Source organism: Eucalyptus grandis, chromosome 7, assembly GCF_016545825.1.
Source record: "Eucalyptus grandis isolate ANBG69807.140 chromosome 7, ASM1654582v1, whole genome shotgun sequence".
Classification (NCBI taxonomy): Eukaryota; Viridiplantae; Streptophyta; class Magnoliopsida; order Myrtales; family Myrtaceae; genus Eucalyptus; species Eucalyptus grandis.
Window position 1 is genome coordinate 42,897,787 of NC_052618.1, and position 16,174 is coordinate 42,913,960.

At 40.0% G+C, this 16,174-nt stretch overlaps 3 protein-coding genes across 3 annotated transcripts; all 3 read right to left on the minus strand.

The window, feature by feature from the left end:
- Positions 1–296: 296 nt before the first annotated feature.
- On the minus strand, positions 297–3,158 carry LOC120296159. The gene is made up of 2 exons (XM_039317827.1): positions 2,476–3,158; positions 297–1,783 (listed from the first exon to the last, which is right to left on the minus strand). Exons 1-2 carry the CDS (start codon positions 2,687–2,689, stop codon positions 297–299), a joined length of 1,701 nt encoding a protein of 566 aa, XP_039173761.1. The 5' UTR covers positions 2,690–3,158.
- On the minus strand, positions 2,812–6,097 carry LOC120296160 (TPR and ankyrin repeat-containing protein 1-like). The gene is made up of 6 exons (XM_039317828.1): positions 5,883–6,097; positions 4,596–5,131; positions 3,941–4,497; positions 3,654–3,731; positions 3,165–3,517; positions 2,812–2,854 (listed from the first exon to the last, which is right to left on the minus strand). The coding sequence occupies exons 1-6, from the start codon at positions 6,095–6,097 to the stop codon at positions 2,812–2,814; spliced, it is 1,782 nt and encodes a 593-aa protein (XP_039173762.1).
- Positions 6,098–6,183: 86 nt separating this feature from the next.
- LOC120286319 lies at positions 6,184–12,647 on the minus strand. The gene is made up of 9 exons (XM_039317829.1): positions 12,498–12,647; positions 9,842–10,384; positions 9,174–9,405; positions 8,249–9,132; positions 7,780–8,107; positions 7,342–7,597; positions 7,042–7,258; positions 6,577–6,929; positions 6,184–6,424 (listed from the first exon to the last, which is right to left on the minus strand). The coding sequence occupies exons 1-9, from the start codon at positions 12,645–12,647 to the stop codon at positions 6,184–6,186; spliced, it is 3,204 nt and encodes a 1,067-aa protein (XP_039173763.1).
- Between the last annotated feature and the right edge of the window lie 3,527 nt (positions 12,648–16,174).

Below are 16,174 nucleotides of genomic sequence, written 5' to 3' on the forward strand. Positions count from 1 at the left end.
GTGTTATGGAGTTTCTTTCAGTCCAATTAGCATTGCAAGTATCTGCCAAAGCTCGATAAAGGTTCCAAGCCAAAGAGATTTCCACGGGTCCATCGCTAGCCTGAGGAAGTTCTGATGGTACATCCCGACAAATGCATTCCATGAATGCCTCCCATGACGTATTTCCTTTAAATGATTCTGCAATTTTCCTGTACAAATCATCATCGAGCATTCCAGACCCAAGAACCAAAGTCGCAAGCTCACCCATCTTCCCATGTGAAAAATCCTTCTTCGAAATTATCAGGTTTATTGTTCTTCTAAGTAAAAAGGCGAGAAGCCTGACTTCCTCTTAGAGATATCATATTCTCTGCTGGTGATAGTCGCCAGTCAAGAGGAAATATGTGACCAAAGTACCTCCTACAGGATGTGTCGATGAAACCCTCCAGTGCCCCGCTATCCCGGAACGAGGGATTGGGACAATCGAGTTCTTGAAGGAACTTTGCAACCTCATGTATGAGAACAAGACATCTGCTTTGCCAGAAGTTCGGCAGAGAACTCTTTGCCAAAAACAGATGAAGTGCATCCAATTTGTCCAGGAGCTCCATACCAAGAGAAGTAAGCTCAGAATACCAATACTTTTGAGCAGCAGAGACCAATTGTCGAAGCTCCAAAGCAACCAATTGTCCATTTCTTTGAAGAATTCTTTTGTCTATGTTTCTGACCCAATCAGCATCTGGGTTTAGAAGGTGATAAGTTCCTTGCATGTTGGTCCGTTGCTCCAAAACACCAAAGTAATTCAAACAGAACTCCCAAAAGCACCTATTTTCCATTTCCTCAACCATCTCCACACATTCTACACACTTTATAATTCTAACAATCTTCTCTCTCCAAAGATTCCAAAAGCAGACCAATGAGTCAATGGAAATCTGATTCCCCAGGATCCGTGGTTCAGAATACTCCATTGGGTCGACAAGCCAATCATATTCCCAAAAAAAATTAGAGATATTTTGACGAAGATGGAAGTCCAGAATATTTCGAGCGCATAGTATTTCACCTCTGACACTTCCATTTCTCCTGGAAGTACTAAAACATTCTTTCAATTCAGCCAAGCTGCTCTGTTTGTTTAGCAGAATGCTTGATTCTACAGAAACATATTCGTAGAAGGCAATAGGCTCGGACTTTGCAAGATGTTTGGCTTTTGCTACCAGCTCCTCCTTTTGTGCAAACTGCTTCAAGGGCCACCCTTTGCTTCCAGGAGCCCAAAGGGAATAGAATAACACGTACCACAGGATATTCATTGACGCTTCTTTGTTTTGTCCACTCTTTCCAAGTAGATCAGCCTCGCGAAGGATGTCACCTTTCATCCTCACAATCTTTGCTGCCACCGAAAAGTTACCAAAGTCTTCCTCCAAACTGATAAGCTCATCAAGGCATCCTAGCCTCTTGAGTAAGTTTCGCATTGAATCAATGCAACGAAAAGCCTTCACATACTTCATCATGGCCCTGTAGTCTCCGAGGTCATAGTGATGAAGGGCACAACTCTCTAAAAAGTCTTGTTCCAATTTCTCTATTTCTTTACTTTTCCTTACTGTTCCCCTGTCCTCATTTCCCAGCCTTCTCCAATTCCCAATATATTGCAGACCCATTTCAAAGAGTTCTCCTTTGGCACAATTGGACAAGCACTTGGAGAAAAAATTTCCCCTTGCGTATGCCTCCGCCGCACGACTGTAGTGCCCAGCCAGAGAAAAACACTCCCCAGCTTTCTGCAGAGCAGATTCTCCACATTTTTCCATAAATATACTACCTGTTGAAGCACAAAAAAATTTAGTGTTAGTCCCATTTCTAGTGTCCTGATCTTCGCGTAAGATTTAATAACTTCACGAAGTTTAGAAGATAAAAATTAGCAGAGGGACATTTGGAAGCTGCCAGAGATGCTCTTGCACTGCTCAACCATATTGTCCGATGTCAAGATACAAAACAAGATCAACGTCCAGAGGTGGCTACAATACCAAGAAGTTGCTGATAAACCAGAGTATATATGGAGTATTCAACTGATAGCCACGGCTTTTCTAACCTTATGGGTGTGGTCAGTCAGTGTTAAGAACTTTGCAGCTCAAATTTTTCCAAGCTCATAAGAGTGCAGAGGCGTGTTGTCATATATAAAATAATCAACTTCTCAAAGCGAAGGCATAATCATGAAGTCAACGTTATTTGCAGCTGCTCGAATCACCAAAACCATTTGGGAAAAGCAAGTAAGACTGAATTTCTTTTGTTGGAAATTTTGAGAGAGAACATTTGATCATATGAATAAACAAGAGGGTACCATGCATGTAAAAACTATTAATAAGAGGATAATTGAGATCAATGTCAAACTACCTCGTTCTTAGGCAGCTTTGACATCACTACGACGAGGAGAAATATAAAGAAGCAGCATAAAGCATATAAATTGTCCATCTTATCATTTTGAAAGAAATTGAAACAAAGTAAACATCATACCTGCTTTCTCGTATTCCTTCAACATGTAGAAACACTCCGCTGCAGAGTCAGCCACTCCAATTGCTTCAAAAATCTCTGCAGCCTGCCTTCGAAGGTCAGAAGCCTCTTTTGGACTTAAAACATGCTTGAGATCTGCATTTGCTTTGAAAGCAGAGGCTTTAGCCAATTTCTCCCCGTATTCGTACCTTGCTCGCTCAAAGCACGTCGTTGCCATTCGGTAGTTACCCTCATGTAAGAGCTTGCAAAGTTTAAATAAAAAAGAGATATCAACAGCTTCTTCAGAGAAGGTGAAAAAAAAGAAAAATAGAAAAACACGGTCCTCCTTTATTGGAAAAATCAGTGGTGTAGCCTTGAACCAAGGAAAGGCACTGCCATTGACCTGATAACCTCAAAAAACGATAAAGATTCAAGGAAAATTGATATCATGTGGTTTAACCATTGTGTCTAAATGAAGCAACTGGCCAAATTATTAAAAAACCAATAAAGTTGGCAAATCGATCACCATACTTTGTACCATAGAACGTCCACATTCTACACACTTTTTTCAGGATCAGTCATACTTCTACAGTCATTATTGTCATTCCAAAATCCCTAGCATTCACAGATCATGTTGACTCCAAATGAGGCCAATATAACAATTCCTTGAAGAGGAAACAAACAATAAAGAAAAGAACAGAAAAACAGCAAACCTTAAAACCTTGCGACTTCCCTCCTCCGGCGTGCTCCTGACCTGCATTGCTTCTGCACAGGCATGATCTACCAACCTAACTTGAATGAGGCACTTCTTCTTCCAGTAGTCGAACATTGGTTTGGAGAAGTCCAGGGCATTCTCACATATCCACAATCTCTGTCTTGTCCGAGTAATTGCGACGTACAATTGCTTCAATTCAGAGCGTAATATATCGTGCTTCACGTCATCGAAACTTGGGGAAGACCATTGAGAGCTGTTATTGAGCAAAGCTTGCTCCTTCATGTATCCATAAATGACCCTCCATTGATTTTTCAGAGGTGATGTGCCAAAGAAGTTGTGCAATAAGACGTCCTACACGATGTCATAGCAAAAAAGTTTCAAGAAAAACATCTGATTTAACACCGAAATGACAGATTTCAAGTTTCATGAATACATGGACAGATCTAAAAAATTTAGGAAAAGAATATTTGGACTCATTCTGACACACCAGCCAATCAAGATCAATCGTGAAGTTGCAAGATCTTTGATATTGTCCATTAAGCTGGAGAATGATGTCGACATAAGCCTGAACAATCTCTACATTATGTGTATTTAGATGCCACTGTCTACATACAAAAAAGGGTACGCAGAATGAAAATGCAAATCAAAGCTTTTTACAGAATAACAGCTGGCAGCAAATTGGTCAAGACCCATTAGAAAAAATGTTCATGAAATCTCTATTGCTGCTACCACTAAAATCCCATGGCAAACAATCCAAACCAGACACACGCCTACCTGAAATTCCAACCCCTTGCATTCCACTATCGTCAGAACTAGGGCTTGCCCTCTCACAAGGTTTGAAACTTCATCTCTAGAGTGATCATCTCGAACCAAAATAACCTGCTCTGCTCCAAAGCCAACGAAATTGCCACTAACATCATGGTTGCCAAAAATTGATAGTATGGCACTTTCTTCATTCTCCGAATCAAGTAAAATTGGGGCTTCGCCACTTATGAAGCTAGTTTCGGGGTCCAAAGCATCAACGCAAAAAGGGAAAAAATGGTAAAGAAGATCAACAACGCTCTGCGCCAGTTTGAGTATACCAGCATGAGTGCGGAAGTTCTGGCTCAAATGGAAAGTTTTGGAAAGACAACCCTTTTCCATTCTGATATCAGGTCCATCCATTGAATCTATCAAGAACTCTTTGTAGAAAAGGGACCTTACATCTTGAAAACTGAAGTCTACTCCCCTTGCAATAGTTTGCGCGGTGTCGCCAGAAAACACAAAGCCCTCATCAACATTTCTACATATATACTTGAACAGTGAAATTTGCCTCATGGTGAGATCCTGCACTTCATCAACATATACAAAATCCACCAAATTACTGGTAAACTGCCCACGAAAAGACGGCAATGAAGATCATTGACAAGATCGGCCAAATCAAATTCACCATTTTTCATTTTCATCTTTTCGTAATCCTCAAAAGCATCATAAATTTCTTCTCTTCTCTGAATACTCAGAGTGGAGACACGACCCTCTGAAAGAGAAACATAAGCTGGTCTGTCAAGTTTGCCTTCACAACCATCTGCTGGTGGAAGACCGCCCTTTATGTGGGACATTATTTCAGTGAAGACTCTGGAAGGATCAAGCCTCCTTCTTGTCTTGTCATTGAAGTGAGGCCAATAAACTGCACAAAACTTTTCGTAAGTAACCTCCTTTGCTCTTACAAGACTTTGTAAGGCAACTGGTCTGGAATTGTAGGTTTGGCCATGACAAAACTCCCTTAGATCAGGAAACCTTTCAAAGAATGAAGCCCCAACTGTTCCATCTAGCATCATCAGAAGCTTATGAAAAGTTATAATAAGGGGATAAGAGTTGGGAGATATATCTACAAATGAATCCGGGATATCCTTGAATAATGCTGCATCATCAACAATCTCACCAACTGAAGAGCTTCCTCCTCTATGTTTTGCACCAATGCTGGAGCTGCAAGATAATTGAGCTAGCAGTTAGAAATGAAAATTAATATTTAACAAACTGATGGGAATACCTACACTACACATGCAATCTCATAATTTCTACTTGACACTAACAGCGAAAAGGGAATTAGAACATGCTGATGCACCAAGATTGTAATGATATACTACGAGACATGGATAGCATTTACATCAGCTGGCAATGAAAATCTTCCCCACAGCAGGATTTGTAGAACAGATGGTCCTTTCTCGATTCTGCTCATAAATGCATATTTTCATTTAAAATAAATTTTCTTTCTAAACGTACAATGCTACAATCACAAAGCTGAATATGGAAGTTTCCAATAAGTGGAAATGCAAACTAAAGAAGTCGCACAAAGACCAAAATAGGGACTATTGCCGCACAAATTAATCTTTAGTTCGAAATCAGCAAGCAGATGATGTCGATCTCTAACATGCAATGATTAAATCTATTTTCTAGCAGCCAAAGCCAAGTGGTAGCACCCGAGAATGGCAAAGCACTGATTTGACCCATGCACTCTTGCTACATTTATATTGTCCTATCTAAGTCTATATATGGAGTATCTTGATTGAGCTTCTCTGCTAGGAGAAAAATAGTAGCATGCCAAAGGGTTATCTCCTTGTTCGGACTAATTCATTAGAAGATTTGACAATCCATTAACCTTGCATATGTTTGTTCATAGGAAAATTGCAGAATATTTATTCTGTTTTCAAACATCTCCCAATGACATTTTATGTACCTTCTAAGTTGAGACAAATGCTGTTTGACCGCAAAACATAATTTTGCACTGACAGTCACAAAAAGCTGGCGCAATACACAATCCTCTGCTCCTTCACCGATTTCCTCAACATTGATTTCCAGGGAGGCATCTTTGCTGTGGCTAATACCACTTTGGATTTCCTGAAATCCCTTGGTTGCTTCATCATGCAGTTTCTCATTTCTAAACAACTTCATTGTCAGGACTGTAGTTTTACCGGTTCCGGATCGCCCAAGTATAAAAGTGCTTCTGGGGAAAAGAATTATCTCTCGTTCTTGATCTGTTACTTCAAACGGAACACTTGCTTTATTACCATCACTGTCATCGAGCAAATTTCTGACAATATCTGATGATAAGGGTAGAATTTCATCAGAAGCAAACTCTCGCTCACTTTCACATTCTCCACATACAACCTACGATCTGAAGCATCAGCATCAGAACTACTCCCAAATTGACCTTCACTAGGACTTCGATAGCGGACAAAATCGAAAGTACATGCCCAGGTCTTCGGAACTTGCAGATCCCTATAACCGGAAGAGGCATGTGAAATGAAAGAAAATAGGGGGATAAGATCAATTCAAGATATTTTAGTCATCTATCCGGAAAACAATGCTTTCTAATTTAGTAAGAGATGTGCTACCTATCTTAAGATAAGAAGAAAAAAGATCAGACTTACCCCTCAATGCATTTCTCATTGCAATGACTAATAAAATCATCACTATATGTCTCGAATATGCTGTCCAAACGTTTGACCAATTTTACCACATCCTCTAAAGGCAATACATCCCATATCTTCAGGATTTGGATGTATATCAGTTCCTTTACAATATCAGTCGTGCATATGACATAGAAACTGTCAGCTTTAAATTGTCTTACGATATGAGATGAGTGTTCACAAATTATATCCACATTTCTCTTCTTTGGTCTCCAGCCACTGGAGAGTTTTGACAGAAGGTTGATGATGGACATCTTTGTCCTGAGTGATGCCAGCTTTCTGAAAGACTTCAGGAAGTTGTCACTGAAAAGAACCTGATAAGACCAAAGAATAACAATAAGATATGTTGTCACAAGTTCTATAAAACTCAATGCTTATTTTGAAAAATAAATGTAGCCATAGAATACTGTTGAGCAAAGTTTTTACCTTCCACCTTGCATTTCTGAAAAGTACACTGCCTCTGTCAAGCAGATCATCAAGCTGATTATTCTCTTTCTTCACATCCAAGATGGCTTTAGCCAAATCCTTGTCATCATCAACATTGAAGAAACATCCACGACTCTTTGCATTGTCAACCACAGCTTTCCACACAGAATCGCTTTTCGTCAGTGTTTGCCCATTTCCCAGAATCCACAGACAATACCTATAGATAGGAAATTAACTCAGGGATTTACTTGCTATATCACCCTAAAAATGTAATTTGACACAGTTAAGAGGATGCAGTACCTGGCCCGGGTAAGAGCAACATTGGTTCTCTTAGTATCGGACAAGAACCCAATAGTCCCACGTGAGTTTGATCTTACGGTGGATATTATAACAATGTCTTCTTCACCACCTTGGAATCCATCCACTGACTTCACCTTGACCGTAAAGCCCTTGATATTTTCATACCTTTTTCCAAGTTTAGCTTGAACTGCAGCAACCTGAGCTGCATAGGGAGATATGACACCTACTGTCAGATGTTCTTCTGACCCATCCCAGGCTGCAAAGAAAAGGAAATAACACCATCACAAAAATGATATCATTTTATGAGGGTTGCAAAACTTCGAAAGAAATATCCTAGGAAAAGAACTATGAATGGCCGTAATCTACACCTATATGATTAAGTAATACATGTAATATCCATGTGCTCGAAGCAATATGTACAAAATTCTCTTGACATACCTCTGTACAGATTCCTCACTATCCTCGAGATAACTTCCACCTCAACAGGGTTTCTAAGGCTACAGCCATCATCACCGATTTGTTCTTGTCCATCAGGAATATTTATGAACGAGTAAGGGCCAAACATCGGCCATGGCAAATGACTTTTTCTGTAACTTTTGCTCTTCACATTTGGCCCATCCAAAATTTGGTTTTGATAAAATTTTGAAGTCGGAAACAGACTTATTGATGGATGCATCCGATATTGTATATTGAGAAGTTGCCTTGAATAACCCAGTGAACTCAATCGTTCAAACAGACTCCTTCCAAAACCAGCCCTATTAGAAAGCTGACGAAATAAAACATGATATAAAATTCAACGGACGTCAGGTATAGAACATTTAGCCCATCTAAGTTCAAATGAAGAGAAGGATATTACACATCTTTCAAAACCAAATGCATTGTTACCTTTCAGATATTTTAACATTACCTTGCTTTCAACCATAGCAGGCAACTGACACTCATCTCCAACTAAAATCAGATGCTTGACACCAGGGAGTTGCAGAGGAATTACTGACTCGCATTCTTTCAACTGGGCTGCCTCGTCGATTACCAGTAAATTGAGAGGCTCCATTTCCACGGAGTACAGCTTATATGAACTATAAGCAGTGCAAAAAATCAGGGAAGCATGTTGATAACAGAAGTCGGCTATCATGTCCTTACTTGTAAAGTTTGGAAGTTTTAGATCCTTCAGAGAATCACGAACAGTTAGCAACAAGGAAAGGCATTCCTGTATCTTCATGTATAAATCATATAGTGGACCCATGGACGTCTCAAATGAAAACAGGCTAACTTCATCACGTGAAAGAGTTATCTCCATCATCTCCGAATCCAAATTCTCTCCACAGAATAAAGTTTCAAAAGAATCTAGTAAGTTAAGGAGGGATGTAATATTCTGGAAATTAGTTCTGGATATATGAGTACAGAAAATATTGAGGCATCTCCGCAGGGGCTGGACAGTTGCCTTGAATCGGTCCCTGAAAAACTCAAGAAATGATTTAAGCTCACCGCTTCCGCATCCACTCCCATCATCATCACTTCCTGATTTGCTTATTTTTATGTGTTCGTTTTCCAAAAATATGTGGTATTGACGGACACAGTTGGCAAGTGTATCTATCATGGAATTTAGACTAGTGAATTTGGAAAAGCACTCTACACGATGTTCCAAGTATATTTCTTCAATGTTGGCATCAACTTTCAGCCGCTCCTTGTTCCCAAAAATAAGCATGTCAAAGTAACAGAGAAAACTTTTCATTTCAGTGCTTAAACCATTATCTGATTGCTTTAGCAGCTTTAGAACACGAGATGCCACTCCTTGATGGCAACATGTGTAGGAGCACAAACAATGGTTCTACGTTTCCTTTTCATGAGAGTAAATAGCAGTGTAGCGACAGTTGTAGCCTTCCCAGTTCCAGGAGGACCCCATATCAGTTTGACAGATGGCTTGTTCTCACATTTGAGTTTATTGAGACAGGCCACAACTGCATTTTTTTGGGATTCATTCAGATCATGGTAGAATCTCTCGTCAAGGCTCTCACTTGCAGAACCATTACCTTTCGTAATACAAATATTAGAAACTTTGTCAGCCTGCAACCAAAACACATTTCTTGTGATAATCCAGACCATGTAAATATGGTAGAAGGTTCTGAAACTTAATTGGTGTTAATATGATATAAAGAGCATTGCACAGCACAAACTCAAATCCCATGAAAAGTATAGTACAGAAAATTTTAAGGTCTAGTACTATTGAGTAAGTCGCCTCCAAGGAATTAATTTGCCCTACTGAAGACATGACTTCACTAATTTCCCATATCTGCTTTCATCTCCACATAATGATGTGGACCAACTAAAAGAAACAATCATCCTTATCTTTTAATGCAACAGAATGGCTTAAAGCATCATTTATCTTATTTCCAGTGGAACTTACAAATCGACAGGTGTAAAATGAAGTTTTGAAGCTTAGAGGAATATAATAGCAATTTTAAGTCTAAATGGACTAAAGGTGCGAAAAGGAAAGTCGTACCACCAAATCTGTGCAGAGAACTTCCTTCACAATATCCAAGTTCAGAGACATATGCAACGCATCCCATATCCTTCTGTTAGTGGCTATATTTGTCAGGAAAATTGCATAGATTGGCTTCCAGGGATTATTTACTTCATGGTCCAATAATGCCTTTACTGTAAAGTTTGTGGATGACGTTGCCTTATTCTCTTCATTGTCTCCTCCAATCATCTTTACTGATGCAAGCACCCATCTTCTTCCGGACCTCTCCAAGTCAGGAACAGTTGCAGGCTTAGCATCAGTTAGAATCAAGATATCTCCAGGCAAAGTTTTGTAAGTTTCCTTGCCACGAGTGTTGGATTCATTGCTCCACCGACCGGCCTTAACAGCATATGTGTTCCCACTTCTCGTGCATTTCACAGAGTCAGTAACCTCAGTGAAAGGCTGCGAAGAAATATTTTCCAAACTCGAGCACAGACTCGCCCGTGTCTCTTCCAGCAAAGGGTAGACCTGCGATCCGAGATAATGCTGGACCGACTGAAATGTCTCCGGTATAGTCTCCACCTACGAACATAGCTCGCCAAATGTCAAATAGGACCAACCAACCTCAACATTCAAACAATACGTCGACCAAATTCCGTACAACATAACATGTACTCCTAAAATACCTAATGAATTTTCCGAACAAAGTAGAAACATAAAGGGTTCTATCTCACCAAGTCGAATGCATGGTTTTTAGGGATAAGCACACTAGAAGCGCCAAAAGTTGTGTACGGTACTAACTTTGATGCCAAAAATTTATTTTGGATCACTTAAATATAAAAAGTTTTGAAAAATAATCATTTCGGTGCCAACGCCAATCTAGCTAACCAGAAATCCGACGTGATACTTTTTTATTAATTTTTGAAGTCGATGTGGTTAATCGGAGAGTACAATTAGCATTAATTGTCCAAAACGACGTCCTTTATATGTTTACCCCAACTATAAACCGTAATTTTACTTGCAATTTAGGATTTTTGTCCAAATTAAGTTTCTCCTTTTCAATTTGCAAAAGATGAAAGAAGGAAAGTGGAAGATGATGAAGGTGGTTGCTTCAGTCGTGACCACGCTCCGTCTCTGTTTGTCATCATTGTAGTGGGGAAGCTCCGTCGCCACTGTCATCGTCGTGGGGGGAGAGAAGCTATGTTGCCGCCGCCATCATAGTTGATGGGTTTCGCTTACTTCTACCCTGGAAATGCTCGGATCTGAAACCTCAAGCTATTAAGAACAAGTGTGGATAGCGTCTCAGACAGTGGCTGCTGAAAGAAGATCAGCGGCGGCACAAGGTTGCAATCGAGTATTTCGTTGAAGCGGACAAAACACCAAGGAAGAAGAAAAAGACCACTTTTCAAATTTTCATTTGGTTTTTTTTTTTAACTCTACACTCCCCGTTGCCTTTTCTGTGAAAGATGCCTCCCCTGCACTATGAAGACCTCTTTGGCGTTTCCTACAAAGTGGTGAACCTTCAAAAGGGGTTATACAATTGATATCTATGGCCACATTGAGTCAAAAATTCACAATTCCAAAACACACACAGATGGAGTGCTCGGCCAACTTTGACCGAGAGTCCCTTGCCACGCGAGACTCACTAGCCGGTTGCTGTGCTCTCACGCTCGTGACGCCGCCCCGCACTGCGAGACCACCACCAAGCTGAGCTGCCGTCCTTTGATCTCAACTCACACGCCAAATCGAGCTCGAAGCCCAAGCTTCCCTTTGACAAAGACAATTTTTAGGTGTTTGTACACTAGGCCGGTGGAAGGACGAAGAGGAACAAGTGAAGGTCTTGACCGAGCTCGAGGAATGACACTAAGACTCCGACAGAGATTACCAGGACCTGATCTAAAGGCTTCCTCAAGCTGATCTCTCTCTCTCTCTTTTCGGCTTTGATTCAGCTCAGGGGTTCTTCAATCTCCCTCCTTTCTTCTTTCCCTCTCTTTTTCCTTCTCTATGCAAATTTTCCCAGAAAATGGAAGAGCGTATCGAAGGATTATTTCTCATATGGCGCCGTTTATGAAAAGTATAGATAGACTTATTATTTAAATAAAAATGCCACGTAATACGTTGGCCGTAATTTATAACCGGAGGCAATTAAATGATTATTTTTTCTCCGATTTGGCTCTAAAGTGAGCCAACAGAAATTTTGGGTACCAAAGTAAGCGCCATATATAACTTTTTGATACTTTTAGTATACTTATATTTATTTATTTATTTATTATTTTTTGTCAGAATTAGCTTAGTTTTTATTAGGCTAGGCTAACTAGAAGCACAGGAAAAAGGAAAAAAGTAGAGGGCAACGAACTAGCATCATTTGGAAAATTCTCAAGTGAAAACCACATTGTCATCGAACTTCCACGAGAATAAAACCAACAAGGCTTGATAAAACGAAAAAGCAAAGATGAGGAACGAATAAAAAGAAACCTCGTCATGGTAGAGGTTTTCGTTGAGAATGTCGTGAAGAGACCAAGAGAAGACAAAATCAGTCAGGTCATTGATACCGTGTCTCCTCCTCCTGCTCAAACCACCTTCTTCTATCTCCACGCCCACCACTCTGTTAGTGCTTCCTCCCAAATCCATCTGAACCCACGCACTAAAATCTTCTACTTGTTTCTTTCTCCCCTTTTCTTGCCCATCAAAGCACCAGGGAAAAATCGCTCTGAGGTTTCAAGGAACTTTCGAGGCGAATATTGCGCAAAGCTTGTACGGACATCATCAGCCCTTTTTCAGCTCCGAAGTGAGCATTCTTAGCGACGAAGAAGAATGACACGGGGAAGGTAAAGGGGTCGTCCATGGACTCTTAAAAGAAGCAACTCGAGGTCTTTTCGGCAACCAACCATTCGAGGTCTACGAAAGGCGAAAGGATTCCCGCTTTTCTTCGCTTTTTCAATGTTTCGATTTCTTGCAACCTAAGCTTCGTCGACTTGCGAGGCAAAAGAGAAGATATTAAAATTATTTGTTGATACTGAAATAATAAGTAGACGAAAAAAATTGGACAAATCTTGTTGAGACCTAATTTTGGCAAATTTAAGGAAATTAAAAAAAAAGAAAAAAGAAAAGCAAAGATCGGGGAAGAATAGAAAGAAACCTTGTCATGGTAGAGGTTTTCGTTGAGAATGTCGTGAAGAGACCAAGAGAAGACAAAATCAGTCAGGTCATTGGGATTGTCTCTTCTCCACTTGCTGCTCCAACCACCCTCTGCTTTCTCCATGCGCAACACTGTTTGTGCTCGCTCTGAAGTCTACCTGAACCCACCAGGGAGAAACCCCTCTTGAAGGTTTCACGAAACTTGCGAGGCAAAAGATTCCCAGAGTTATTACATTTTCTCTGTCATTCTTCCTTCAACCGGGAAATTCCATGCGTGGGGACAACGCCAACCGAATACGACGATAATCAGGCGAAGTCGATGCATGGAGATAATCGGGATTCGACAGGTGGAGTGTTTCAATTCAGTTACAACTCGCGTGCTGGTTATGTTTTTTCTTTATTATTTATTATAGCTTCTTTTTTATATAATTTACATCCTTTATGCAAAAGGGTTGAAAGTAGTCATGCACGTGGGGAGCGCGTGCGTCGTATTGAGCAGTCATATCAAGACACATATGCTTTGGATGAAGAGTAGCTAAAAGTCATAATTAGAGACAATAATACTAATTACTTAGATTAGTGGCAGATTTTCATTTGTTTTGAATTTGTCTCTAAAAAGACATTTAGAAATTGCGGTATACGAGACAAGTATCCTATTTGACGCTAAAAAATTTTAGGGCGGAATTCTTTTGACTTAATGTTCTTTGACTCTAGAACTCATTATTGTTGTATTGCAATTTAGCACGAGCCGATTCTCATGTAATCGATCAATCATTATTATTCACGCGTTACAAATCTCATCTTACTTGGAGACATGTGTAAGGTATCTCGTACTTGCAAGCAATGGTGATTAGTTGACCACACCACTAGTAATCGATAGGAAAATTATCCAAAAAGTCTTAAACTTATTGCATGACGACCAATTCAATTATAAACATTTCAATTGTATTAATTTAGTTTTAAACCTTTGACGATTTGGTAGATGTAGTCATTTCGCCAATTTTGACCGTAAGTCGCTAACATTGACATGATGGTCGGCCAGCCAACATTGATTTTTATTTTTTGAATATTTTGATTTTTTTTTTTTTTAATTTATTGAATCGAGTTGTACTACTAGTATACGTGAGATTGAGAAAATTTCCTATGTTTTTAATTATTCCTCCTTGGAATCGTTGTTTGAATTTAGATCCAGCGATTCAAATGCGGAATAAAATTGTATTGCTCCCCAAATTGGAAGAAGTGAGGGAGAGGAAAGCGGGAAGGCTGAGAAATGTGGTGAAGAGTGACTTCAAAATAGTTTTGATTTTTCCTTGTCTGAAAGATGTCTGGGTTGAAATTTGCTCGCCATTGGGTATTGTAAACAGACGAAGGAAACGACTCCCAAGGAAGAAGGCGTTTGAACAAAAGCGGAAGTGATGAGTTTCCCTTGCTTTAAGTTCACTAAGACTTTGACGAGCTCAATGACTTGATTTATTTCAGTTCCGGAAGTTGTTTGTACTATTTTGCCTCCTTAAGAAGTCTATGAATTTTATGGTGCCATAACTTTGGAGCATTTATCGCGGGTCCTACGCATGTCAAGAGGTCATTAGGCGAGACAGCCGAAGAGGATGATGAATTGCCAAAGCCATTGTTCAATGAGATGGTTTGCTCTGCTCCTTACTATGCTCATATGTGTTCTTGCAATATCATGTTTTAGAACAAACAATTTTATTGTCCTTTCTCACATTATCCTGGTGCATTTCCCAATGTAGAGGGCTAAGAATTAAAGGCGTTCAGTGTAAAGAGTTATGGAACAATCAAATTCCCACCTAGTCTTTTTGCAAATTGGAATCCCTTAAATTAAAGTACTTTGACAATCTCCTATGCATTGCCCCACGGAAGAGGCTACAGTGCTGTCTCAAGGTTCTAGAAGTGAAATCATGCTGTTCGATTGAAATCATAAACAAAAGTAATGGGACGGTTAGAAAGAATGGTGAAATGCAGATGCTAGTTTTGCGTGATCTGGACAACTTGAGGCACATATGGTAGTACGATGGTCTCCCAAAGGTTCCGTTACCCAACTTGAGAGACATAAAGGCTTCGGGGTGCCCCCTTTTGGAGATTCTTTTCCCACCCATTTTCTCGTTGAGCGAAGGTAGGGCAAATCAAGGAGCTGGTGGTGGGGTCGCGCAAAAATATGGAACTAATTGTTGGCTGTGACAAATGTGAAGAAGTGTTCGATAAGACAATGACCTTCTCGGAGTTAACTACTCTTTTAAGACTTTACAAGTTACCCAAGTTCAAGAGAATCTTTACCCGAGAAATACTCTACGGAATTCTCATCCTTGGTTGTCTTCGGAGAGTAGGTTGTGGAGAATAGAGCCGGACCAAGGCTACCGAAGTGAAGGGAAAGTGACGGGGAATATTAGGCTTTATGGAGTGTAGCAACAAAGTTCGGGACAATTGCAACGAATGGTGCTTGGCCGTATAAAAAGACGTATGGTAATATAAGATTTTTGTTCTGCATTATCTTCTACACACTTCATACGAGTTTGTGACTAATTCCTTTACTATTCACTTTCTTTGGTTTGTCTCCTAAGCCATAATGATGAGGGGAAAATTCAAAATAAGGATATGAAGTGTTCTCATTTTTTCAAATAAGATTATGAAATGAACTTTATTTCAAATAAAAATCTGAAATGACCATGATAGTTTCAAATAAAGGCTTGAAGTGACCATGAGTTTGACTCGCTAACCGGCTAAATATTCCGATCGGTGAAGGAATTTAAAATATTACTTAAATTATATTAAAAATAAATTAATTTTAAAACAAAAAACAAAAAAGAAGGAAATTAGGCGAGGACTAAGCCCTCGTTGTCGGTGTCGGCTGGCAATGGTGGGGGATGGCTGACCAAGTATCGATGAGGCTCGGCGGGCCTCGGCCGGTGGCCGGCGACTTGATCTAAGGGAGGGTGGCAACCCTCGCCAACCCTTGGTCGGCCATCCCCACCATCGCCAACCCTTCTTGGGGATGGTGGGGCGGCAGCGCCGAGGGCCTATAGAGCCCTTGCCATTTTCCTTTCCCCTTCCATTTTTTTCAAAATTTCATCTAATATAGAAAAAGAAAAAGGAAAAATTCAAAAAAAGTAAAGGAAGAAAATGCCCTTATCGCCGATGAATTAGGTCTTTCTTTGAACTGACATGGCCACCTCAGGTTTTATTTGAAACAAGATTCATTTTAAATCCTTATTTAAG

What these genes read in the sequence shown, in the direction of transcription:
- LOC120296159 (XM_039317827.1), bottom strand. Translation starts at nt 2,689, where the DNA reads ATGGCAACGACGTGCTTTGAGCGAGCAAGGTACGAATACGGGGAGAAA. An exon ending in GAAGGAATACGAGAAAGCAG is followed by an intron (nt 1,784 to 2,475) that starts GTATGATGTTTA and finishes GTGCTTCAACAG; the next exon opens with GTAGTATATTTATGGAAAAA.
- LOC120296160 (XM_039317828.1), bottom strand. Translation starts at nt 6,097, where the DNA reads ATGAAGTTGTTTAGAAATGAGAAACTGCATGATGAAGCAACCAAGGGA. An exon ending in AAAGATGAAAATGAAAAATG is followed by an intron (nt 4,498 to 4,595) that starts GTGAATTTGATT and finishes ATGTTGATGAAG; the next exon opens with TGCAGGATCTCACCATGAGG. An exon ending in GGAAGTCGCAAGGTTTTAAG is followed by an intron (nt 2,855 to 3,164) that starts GTTTGCTGTTTT and finishes TGAGGTTATCAG; the next exon opens with GTCAATGGCAGTGCCTTTCC.
- LOC120286319 (XM_039317829.1), bottom strand. Translation starts at nt 12,647, where the DNA reads ATGGACGACCCCTTTACCTTCCCCGTGTCATTCTTCTTCGTCGCTAAG. An exon ending in AGTGAGGAATCTGTACAGAG is followed by an intron (nt 7,598 to 7,779) that starts GTATGTCAAGAG and finishes TTTTCTTTGCAG; the next exon opens with CCTGGGATGGGTCAGAAGAA. An exon ending in AATGAGAAATGCATTGAGGG is followed by an intron (nt 6,425 to 6,576) that starts GTAAGTCTGATC and finishes TTCCGGTTATAG; the next exon opens with GGATCTGCAAGTTCCGAAGA.